Source organism: Phalaenopsis equestris, unplaced genomic scaffold (assembly GCF_001263595.1).
Source record: "Phalaenopsis equestris unplaced genomic scaffold, ASM126359v1 Scaffold000402, whole genome shotgun sequence".
Taxonomy (NCBI): Eukaryota; Viridiplantae; Streptophyta; class Magnoliopsida; order Asparagales; family Orchidaceae; genus Phalaenopsis; species Phalaenopsis equestris.
In genome coordinates, this window is record NW_018164844.1 from 228,014 (window position 1) to 239,577 (window position 11,564).

At 34.2% G+C, this 11,564-nt stretch overlaps 1 protein-coding gene across 1 annotated transcript; it reads left to right on the forward strand.

The window, feature by feature from the left end:
* Positions 1-3,076: 3,076 nt before the first annotated feature.
* On the forward strand, positions 3,077-11,564 carry LOC110026808 (cytochrome P450 711A1-like). Its single transcript, XM_020727958.1, has 5 exons — positions 3,077-3,129; positions 3,236-3,388; positions 9,994-10,789; positions 11,051-11,146; positions 11,232-11,564. The coding sequence occupies exons 1-5, from the start codon at positions 3,092-3,094 to the stop codon at positions 11,562-11,564; spliced, it is 1,416 nt and encodes a 471-aa protein (XP_020583617.1). The 5' UTR covers positions 3,077-3,091.

The following is an 11,564-nucleotide window of genomic DNA, read 5'->3' on the forward strand; positions in this document are numbered from 1 at the left end:
AGACCTATTATTCTTTGTTGAAGAAAATTATCCATAAAAACATTAGGGATCCACCAAGGTATGCATCAGGACCTGCCAATACCCTAATTCTAATGAAGTACCCTACACTACTCATCCTACAGTCATGCCTAATAAGTCTTGAATGTGATATTTAGACCCTAATGAGCAACTGTGGATATTTCTGTCACATATAGACCATCAAACTTGTGTAAGTCTGAGGTCTAGGTGCAAGGGCGATGATGGCATTGCTTATGTGTGCTAAACAAGGAATGCGAAGTGAGATTTTGGAATAGTATCTCCTACCTCAAGGTTTCTCAATAAGGAGAGAGATATGACCGATGATACTATTCATAAACTTTTTGTGGGAGATGCCCATGGCATTCTTAGGTTGCTGGTAGTCGTAGCTTGATTAGAGTAATTATCCTGTGGATTATATTATTTTACAAAAATATATTTAAGAAAACAAAAATCTCTTTCACAATGACATTGCTTTTGCTTGCCAAAGTAAAATTCACATGGATGAAAAATTAAATGATTTTGATGAAAACCTATAAAAGTCCACGGGTTAATCATTCTGATTGAGGTTAAGGACCGCCCTTCCTCGAGTTGTTAGGATGGTGACTACTGTCATAGTTGGAAATAGAAGGCACACAGCTTGACTCTGAGCCCTCATTTTTACTAAAGCTTTTCACTTAATCCCAGTCTTTTATATGTGATTGCGGGTTTTACTCATTCGTGCTTTCTTATGACCCGTTGTTCAACCTTTTCATATCGGATTTTCTTGCTTTCTTTTCCTGCAATTTAGTTAAATTCCCTACAACTATATTATGCTTTCTGATACTAACCATGCAGCAGCAGCAAGAGTGTCAGGAACGCATTTACAGTTTATTTATTGCAATTTTAATACTTTATCTTATTGTCACTTTGCTTTACTATGCATGCTTTACCTGTGAAACAAAAATACACTTTCAAAAAAAATTAATAAACCTTTAAACCCCTTTGAACACACTTAATGTACTCTTCTTAAATTGATTAGAATATCTCGAATGAGGTAACTACAGTTGCTAATGAGAATTCTCTAGTCTAAATGAGCTTGACAGCTAGTATAAATTAAGTAAATTCAAAAGAAAATAGTGATGTCGGGACAACGACATTGCGGGATCTTGACTGGTGTCATTTAACTTGAAATAAAATTCCCCTCTAAACCTTTTAATAATAAAATTTATTAATAACAAAAACAAACTTCAAACCTTGGAGCTACGACTACAGCAAGGAACTCGAAGCAAGCTTTGTGGTCAACATGACTTGGATGCAAGAAAATAACATCTTTGAGAGAGCAAAATTGATCTTCATCAGCAAAACCTTCCCTTAGTTTAACAACATTAACCCATAGAACTTCGAGGTAGTCTGCCTAGTGCGACTTAAATCCTCACATTATCTTTAGGTCTTTGCACAACCATGATGTACAATTTAAGCCTTTACCCTTTTAGTACTTTGAAGTTGTCATTCAGTATGACATAAATACTCATATCTTCCAGATTATTTATATGATCATATATCATGCAAATGTAAGTCCTAAGTAATAAAAATGACATGATGAAATATCAAGTAATATCATCTTCAAAACCAAAGTCAAACCATAAAATAGTTTAGGAAGCCACCGAGGTTCTCCTCAAGATTTGTGACATCCCCTACTTCTCTTTCCTTCATATTCCGAAAATAATTGCTCATATTTGATCTGCTCCTATTTGGTTTTCTATGTCATATCTTGAACACTAAATTTTGTATTCTTGAAGACAAACACCTCTGGTCATTATCGAAAGTTTTCTTAAGTGACTTCGGTCGCTTAAAATGTAATTAACTATAGAAGTTTGCCTCTATAGGTAACTGAAGAACTCAGGTAAAATAAACCCTGTTTAATCCTTATATTAGATAGGGGAACTTATCAACCATTATATAAACGAATGTCATAAACTATCTTATTTTATTTAATCAAGCCCGCTGACAAGTGACATGTCTACTCTTCGGGATAGGTGTATTGCTTGTGGTGTTGTGCTCGGACGTTGAAACTATTAAAATGTATGAGATCTATTTGGTCTCACATTTTCTTAAATAATACATTTTCAAAATCAAAATTACATATATAGATATACATTAAATTAAAACAAAAATCACTTTTCAAGAAAAAAATCCTAGCCGACAAAGGTGTGAGCCCATTTGCACATAACACAAGTCTGACGTTGCAAGGTTCTACTGTAAAATCCAGATAACTGTGGTCGAAATGTTTCAAAGTTTTACTAGTTGAGACATGAGTCATTGTACTAGCATTAACAGATCGAGTACTATGTCATGTCGTGTGGGTAGCTGTGGGCACAGAAACAAACAGTCGTTGGAGCCATAGAATGAGAGAAAAATAAAAGAGATGTTTGTAAGAAATATTCTTCTGGTTTTTACTCTTTATTCCTTTTAGTTTGAACCTATCAATATTGCAAAATCTGCATTTTGTCTGTTGTGCATTCTCCCTGTAAAATAACATACAATCGTTGAAAAATAAGATTATTAATTAACTAAAAAAATTGGATTTAATTTACACAAATCATCATTTTTCAACTCAAAAACATGCACGGTAGATAAAAATTTCGCATACCACTTGCAAAAAATAAATTAATTAATGACCTAAAACTCCTGTTATACCCTTGCTTAATTTATTAATCTCCATTACTAAAACCTAAAACCATTACAAGAGGTGTAATTGATATGAAATCTTTGTCCCTAATGAGACCGACAAAAACGAATTCCATCACTATTGTTGGCTGCCAAGGAGTCATTCCAACACCTTTTCCTCACTATAAATACTCACTGTTTCATTCATCTCTTCTCTCCATCTCCTTCTCTCTAAATGACCCTAAAGGAATCAGGCTTGTCTTTTCTAATGACAACCGCCCCTTGCCTTCTTGCCTTGGTTTTCTCAATCTTAAGTTTCTTAATCTACTTCTACTTACCCTACTGGAAGGTGAGGAAAATCCCAGGACCCCCAGCCAAATTTCTTGTGGGACACTTGCCCTTGTTGGCTAAGTATGGACCAGATATAATGAGAGTATTTGCTAAGAACTATGGTCCTATTTTCAGGTAATTGCAGTAAATTTTATGCAGATAATGACTTATATTTTCTTTTTTGTTTTTGGTACAAGAGTTGCTAGAGATTAAAAATGTTCATGTTGGTGGTATGGGATAGATTTCATATGGGGAGGCAGCCGCTGGTTATAGTGGCTGATCCAGAGCTTTGCAAGGAGGTTGGGATTAAGAAGTTTAAGCAGATTAAGAACAGAAGCAGTCCTACTCCAACTTGTGGATCTGCCATGCACCAGCAAGGGCTTTTTCTAACAAGGTATATATATGAGGCAATTTGATTTTGTTGTTTTTTTAATGTCTAACTTATATCGATTTTTAGTATGAGATTAGTGTTTGAAGGGCGTACTTTTGCATAGTACTAGAATCATATTTTTTGTGCGAGGGTCCGTTTGGGGCAGCTTGTGCGTTTCGGGATAAACTGTTTATTCTGAAACGCGGCCCGCGGGCCGGCCCCAAGGGTCAACCCGCGGTCTGCATTTAGTGTAAAAACTCAAACGCAGTTTCGGATAAGCTGGCGAAACGCGCGAACCAAACGGTACGGCGGCGTTTTCAAAAAACGCCTCCCGCACTTATAAGCTGCCTCAAACGGACCCTAACTCACAAATGTTTTTGTTATTGTTATATCTTTGAAATTTTAAAGAAATTATATGGTCATATTTTTTATTTAATGCAAAAGATTTTTGCTTCCATAAATGTAAAAAACAAAATTTAAGTGTCACATATGAATTGAATGATATGTATGCAAATGCCTCAAGGATTTAATATGCTATTCTTTTGATATAAACTAATAATAATTATTTGCATTATAATTACATTATTTATGAAATAAAAGTACATAATTTCATATTATATGTCAATTTTAAAACCCTTTTAATTAAAACTAGATAAATTAACAAAAATATCTAAATCAAATCCCTTTCCGTTTTATCTTTCAAATAAAAAAAAAAAAAACATTTCGACTGAACGAAGATAAAATTACAGAGAGCTTGTGCCAATGCCAGTTGACTTAGCTCAATTATGATTTGTGCTTGTGATGGTCAAAAGCCTTGGCCAACCAAGCCCCATCTGGGATAGGGCACCTTTTGCTGCATCATTTACATACATATCACACAAATCTTATATATTTAAATATCCAACTTCTGAAATTTGCTTTATTACATTTATACCACACAAATCTTCCAAATCACATTATAAGTGCCACAATTTTATATTTTAAGAATTAAATTAAACCTTTTTCATGTATAAGTATAAAGCATACATATATAAATTAAAAGTGAAGTGTTAGATATGTAAATACATAAGAATTGAGTGGTTTGTGTGTAAATCATCCTTTTTATTAATAATTAACCATCAAATGGGTATAAAAAAACTATGTTATTGACTTCATGCAGCCACTAAGAAAAAGCCACATGATGATGAACATCATTGTTTCAAAGGTAGGTCCTACCAATGAGATGCTAGAAGGATTAACAAAATCTAAAAAAGGATTAATATAATCATTAGGATTAATTTCAAAACTATATAGAAAATTTTAGTAGGAGCACTAATAAAAAATTAAAAGAAAAAACTATTTTCACTTTAACTGTACGTAAGGTTAGGGCTGTCAAAACGGCTCGTTGTTCGCGAACAGCTCGTGTTCGGCTCGTTTTGGCTCGAAATACTACTCATCATGTTTATATTTACATTGAGTAGTACTTTAAAAAATCTAATTAACTACAAGGCTACAAAGATTTATAATCAATTAAAATATTGATTAAGAAAATAGAATAAAAATTATTAAATTAGGTTCAAATGATGTTTTAATATAAATAATAATTTTTAAATATTACTCAAACCCTTATTGTCTTTTGTCTTATATTCGTGAGAAGCTCGTATTCGGCTCGTTAAGCAAACGAGCCGAACACGAACACACTTTTTGAGCTCGAAATATAAACGAGTCAAACACGAGCTGACGAGCCGAACACGAGCCGAGCATGACTCGCTCGTGTTCGGCTCGTTTACACCCCTACGTAAGGTGTTTCTTATTTTATTTTATTTTATTTATTTTATTCAAATTTTTTACATACGAAAATATTATATCTCAACGCCAAATGTTTATATAAATGTTTCAATTTAAAGAAATATGCTTAATGTTTAACGCCTTAATAGATTTATATTTAAAAAGGATTCATGATTAAATGCACTTATTATCTCAAAGATAAAGTATTATTCCATTGATTATAGCCAATATTGTCTTTTAATTTTTGAAATTAAAAATCTTAGTTCGACTTAAGATAAATAATTCAAAAATACAGAGAAGCAGCCAAAGTGACAAAATCATTTCAGCTTAAAAAAAAGCTCTATCGCCAAAAAAAAAAAAGCCGACTAAAAGAAATTTAAAAAGCCGGTTAAAAGAAATTCTTATGTATTTACCGAGGTTTTGAAAATTGGAGCGGATATTGTTAAGCGTTGGAGCCCGATTTCGCTCTCGCCTCCCGCTCTTGACTCATGCTCCCGATCGTGAAACATCGTGGCCCTAGCTCCCGCTCCCGCCTCTTCCTCTGTCGCGAACTGTTCCGGCTTCTCGTTCCTGTGCCTGATCGGGAAAGGTCGCGACCGCAACCTGTGGTTTTACGATAACCGTTGTTCACGCCGCTTCCTGGTCCCTATTCGCGAAGAGTCGCGCCTCCCTGCTGTCGCGAACCGTTCGTGCTTCCCGTCTCCTTTAAGTTGCGAACAGAAGAGAAGTAAGTTTGGACGTCACGGTGTTCTTTTTCGGTTTTCCTCGGGATAGAGGAAGGAAGGGGAAGGAAGGTGCAGAAGGAAGGTGCAAGAAGTAGTTCCTTGCGGTGAAGGAAGAAGAAAGAAGAAGAAGAAGATTGTTCTCCCTTGACTTCTTCGCTTCTTCTTGGTGGCCTGTCGCATAAGGGAAATTAGGTTTATTTCTTTTGTAAGTTTATCTTCTTCGGTATATCTTGGCGTAGAGTTTTTTCGGTGTATCTCGGTGTAGAAAGAGAAGAACAGAGAGAAAAGAAGAGAGAGCAACGAAGTGAAAGTGAGTGAAAGTGAGAGATTAGTGAAAGTGAGAGATTCCTCTTGTAAGTCGAGGTGATCGACTGGTGTAAATTCCTCATGTAGTAAAATCCTCTGCAACTTCATGGACGTCGAACCACGTAAGAACCACGTAAATTTGTACGTTCTTTTCTGGTGCGAATTTTCTCGTTCTATTTTTTGCTTCAAAGATCGTTCTCCTGTTTGATATATATATATATATATATACCACATCAACAATTGGTGTATATCTTATCCCACAACAACTGGTGGTGTATATTCAATCTCGCAACAGATATTGAACAAGAGGAGGAGGTTCAAAGTTCAAAGCTTGAACTGAGGTTGAACCGGGTTATGCCATAAGTATAAAAAATATTAAACATAGCTTAAATGACATAATAATGTCGTCGTATGTGTAGTATCAAAAATATATTTTGAAATATAAATTATATATGAATTTAAACAATTAATTTAAATGACTATAAAAAAGAAGAACAATTAAGTTTTATAGATAGAAAATGATGCTAAGATCTCGCCAGGACAAAACAAGTCCGTACCAGAGGTAAAAATGTGTTAGTTGGTCGCGCCGCATCAGTCGATCAGCTAAGTTCTCTGCTTCGGACACCTTACGTCAATCAGTAAGCTAGAACTCTTCTCTAGCCACCTCACGTTAGTCGGCTGACCAGTTCTTTCAAATGACCGATTAATTCCATCACGAATCTCGACGTTGTCGAATGATCAAATTAAAATAGACTAAAATGCCCTTTATTTTTTCTCTTTAAAACATGACAAAATATATAATTTTTATATTTTTTACCGCTCATATCTTAAAAAATAGAAGGATTTCATGATGTAAGGGGACCCTTTTTTGGGGGTCTCCTCCCACTTGTAACTCAAATTTTCAAGGGAATAAAGTGAGGCGAAGAGCCCCAAGAACACCCCAATTTCTCTCTGTCAGTGGAATTCTTCCTTTTCATCTCTCTTTCTCGCCCTCTCTCAATATTTTTCCTTTGTTCCAACTCTCCATTTCTTGGGCATGACTAGCAAGACAAATTTGGAGTCAACACAAGTATTATAATCTAAAAAATATCTCTGAAAAAACTCTTAAAAAAAATAAACCGATTAAACGGTTGGACCACCCGTTTATTCGGATTTAATGACAAGACTATTTTTAGGCCACTCGGAACCGGTCCTTCAACTGATTCATGGTTGAACCGGCCAGTTCAGTCCGATTTTCTAAACTATGGTATTTACATCACTATCACCTAAAATTCCATATTTGTAAACATAGCACTCAAATCTTTTGCATTACATAAAAAAAATAGTTCTTATTTCTTTTAAAAGTGAATTATATATATATATATATATATATTTATGCATAGGTTGACACCAAAGTTTTATATATATATATATATATATATATATAAATCTTTCCGAGCTATTGTCGCCAGCAAGCATCAGTAGCAACAATAAAATTTGTTGGTACCCTATGTTTCTTTGTATTTCACTCTCTTATTTTCTCACGGCCATCCATGTGAGATGTAATAGATATTACTGCTTAGAATTAAAATAAACGATATGCATACGTCCAAAATCTCTTTTGAAATTTTTATCAATCATCACAGTTGTTCTTTTTATCACAATTAGTATCTCTTAATTCAACACTTCGCTCAAATAACTCTTTTGTCATGATTTAGAAGCTTTGAATACTAAGGCTAGAACAAGCAGTCTGATTTGAGTTTTTAGTTATTCTAGTTATATTAAAAATCATCAAAATGATTTATCATAAACTTTCATGAAAATCAACTTACAATATTTTAGAAGTGCCAATAATCTATAAGTTTTGCTTGTTCCAATATCATAATAAATATACCAAATTTTTTTTGGCCACATCCTTAGAGTATTAATACATATCACTTATTATTTCGAGTCAACTGTACTCAAATCTCCATCTCTCACTCATTTAAACTCCATATTATCTGTCTATATATTGATTGAATAATAAGTATGCTATAAAAGTAACTTAGTAGGTAATTAATAATTTTAAATCATATTTATTCATTTGAAAAAGAAATAAATTGCATGCTAGTCATTTTGTTTAAGTTGTATGGATCTTCTAAATTTTGGCTTTGCATTTCAAGAACAATTATGACCAAAAAATTATTTAATAACTTAAATTATCTATAGTCAATGAATTATAGTATTTTGCTTGTTTCTTAGAGCTTGTGTGGGCAGTTAGTTTATCATAATTTGTACTTCTGTATATAGTTTAATACATTCATCTATGGAGCATTGTTTATGCATACTCCTAACTCATAGTTGGCTGATGCGCCCCAATCGGCTCAGTGGACTGTCGCTGATAAATCTATTTTTATTAGGTGGTATGTAAAAGTTATTAATGTACATATGTTTTAGTGTTCTTAGCTAGTATTATAAGATAGTGATTCAATCTTTCATTATGCATATGCAAACATTTATATATATATTGTTTCATTTGCATTTTTCTTAGTATATAAGTTCTTTTTGGGTAATTTACATTCATGCCACAAAATTCTTCTGTATGTACATATCTAACACCAAAACTTTCATATTCATATGTATATCACTTTGATGTTGTAGACCGATGCATAAAAAAGCATATTTCCCTTTTTAAAATTTACTAAGAGTGATTTTTTAGGGGCATTTACATACTGCACACAATTCTTATGTATTTGTACATCTCATACAAAAATTTTCATATTTGCACACATAACACTCAAATCTTTGATATCACATAAAAAAATAGCACAATTACAACTTTTAAGAAGTGAAATGCACCCTTTCATAGGTTTAAAGCTATATATATATATATATATATATGTAAATATGAAAGTTAATGTATAAGAACGTGTCGTGTGCATGGAAATTTCTCAATATAAAATTGTGAACTTTACCGAAAAAAGAAAAAAAAAACATAGAAACAAAGGTTTAAACGAGAAAAAGGAAGCTTTCCTTAACACTTCACAAAAATAAATAAATAAAAACATCCGATTAAACATCATTATCTTCTCTTAATTTTCGTTAAGAGTGCTTCTATTGCTCAAAAGTTAATTAAATATGCTCCTTTCTAAAATCAGTTCTTCCCTTCAAGGGTTTAAAAAACTCAATAAAATTAGTCCATCACTTTAGGGAATTTCTTGGATTAAAAAGTTTTTAATGAAATTTTATTCAAATTAATTTTCATTTTAATTTTATTCCGAGATTATTATAATTTAAGAAATAATTAATCAAAACTTATATGATACCCTCGTTACGGTTGCCTTGACTCTTACATAAAGCTCTTCCCAAACCTCTACAAGTCCCTCACTTTGAAACATAATTTGATACTCAAAATTAATTGCTAAATTAATTGTTCTTAATTCCTTCTATGATTTGGTGCAGAAAAGAAAAGAGAATAATTAGTAGACTTCATTAATTATTTGATTAATTCTTTAATGAGCCTAATGACATGATGAAATTAATAAATAAACATGCTATCTCTCCTTGTTATTCCTCTTCGGCATTGGTGGTTTTCCAAGTTCAACTTCTTGTGTGCTTCGATTTGAAGCTCTCGGGTAGAGAGAGAGAAGGAGAGGAGGAGAAGAGAGAGAGAGTATTTTCTTGTAATTGTAGAGATGATCGACGTGTGTAATTCTCCAAGCTAATAAAATCCTATGCAACTCGGTGGATGTAAACAATTTGCCGAACCATATAAATTTGTGTGTTTCGCTGTTTTATGTTTTACAATTTTTTTTGGTCCGATTTTTTCCTTTATTCTGGTCGTTTTTTCACAAAAAACACAACTGTATGCAGGGATTCACGATGGTCTTTCATAAGAAACACCATCACCTCTCTGTATCAACCCTCCCATCTTTCCAGCCTCATCCCCACCATGCAATCCCACATAGATCTTCTCCTCTTAAATATCTCAAATGCTGAGAAGAAAGAAGAAGACATTCCCTTCTCCGAGCTTACTCTAAGAATGGCCATTGACATAATCGGGGAGACAGCTTTCGGTGTTCTGTTTTTCCTCTCCCATGAAGCTTCCTTCAAAAAACAGCATATCGAATCGCGAATCGACGAAGAAAGTGATGAAGAAGATGAAGTTTCATCCTTCCTAAAGCAACACATGCGCTCCATCAACTCCCTTAAGATGGATCTATCAAGTTCCTTCTCTACATCACTCGGCTTAGTGGTTCCCATACTACAAATTCCCTGCAGAAACATACTTCAGCTTATACCAGGAACTGCTGACTATAAAGTGAAGCAGACAAACAAGAAGCTTTGTCAGAGAATTGATGCTATCATTGCAAAGAAGTCAAGCGAGAGGAATCAATGCTGCAAGGATTTCTTATCTACAGTGCTTGCAGCGAGAGAATCGAGCATTGGGAAGAAGGTCTTCACGCACAACTACATTCGCGCGCTTACATATGAGCAACTGCTTGCTGGAACGAAGACAACTGCGTTTACATTGGCGATGGCTGTTTATCTGATATCTAAGCATGCAGATGTTGAGAGAAAGCTGATCGAAGAGATTGATGGATTTGGCTCTGCTCATCTGATTCCTACTGCCGAAGATCTTAATTGCAGGTTTCCCTATCTGGATCAGGTATTGCTTCTGCATCTACTTTTGTAACAATCTCTTGTAATTCTTTTGTTTGCTCTTCTAGATTCAACGGTGTGGTATGCATCCTTTCAAAGCTGCTGAAATTCTATAAAAATATGATCTTTCTAAAATGTGAAAAAGAAATAAAACGCCGAAGAAATTTTTTGATAGAGCCATTCATCGATCCCATTCTTCAAAATGTAGCATCTCACCAACCACACTATTAAACAAATTTACACTTTTATAAATGTTAAATTTTTGCAGGTAGTGAAGGAGACCATGAGGTTTGTGACAGTTTCACCATTAGTAGCTAGAGAGGCATCCCAAAAACTTGAAATTGGAGGCTATATTCTTCCAAAGGTACAAAACATCACTCAAATGGCTACTTTCTCAAAATCAAACATAGATAACTATTCGGCTGAACTCTCTCCTTCTCACTATACAGGGTACATGGGTGTGGCTTGCACTGGGGGTTTTAGCCAAAGATCCCAAACAATTCCCAGACCCTGAGGTATTCAGACCAGAGAGGTTCGACCCCAATTGCGATGAAGAGAAGAGAAGGAATCCATATGCTAACATACCATTTGGTATTGGTCCAAGGGCTTGCATTGGGCAGAAGTTTGCACTGCAGGAGATCAAGCTTGCTCTCATTTGCCTATACCGTAATTACTTGTTCAGACACTCAGCTAAGATGGAATCTCCTCTTGAGCTTGAGTATGGTTTAGTTTTGGGATTCAAGCATGGGGTTAAGATAAGAGCTATTAAGAGGATAGTCTAG

What these genes read in the sequence shown, in the direction of transcription:
- LOC110026808 (XM_020727958.1), top strand. Translation starts at nt 3,092, where the DNA reads ATGAGAGTATTTGCTAAGAACTATGGTCCTATTTTCAG. An exon ending in CAAGGGCTTTTTCTAACAAG is followed by an intron (nt 3,389 to 9,993) that starts GTATATATATGA and finishes AACTGTATGCAG; the next exon opens with GGATTCACGATGGTCTTTCA. An exon ending in GAGGCTATATTCTTCCAAAG is followed by an intron (nt 11,147 to 11,231) that starts GTACAAAACATC and finishes CTCACTATACAG; the next exon opens with GGTACATGGGTGTGGCTTGC.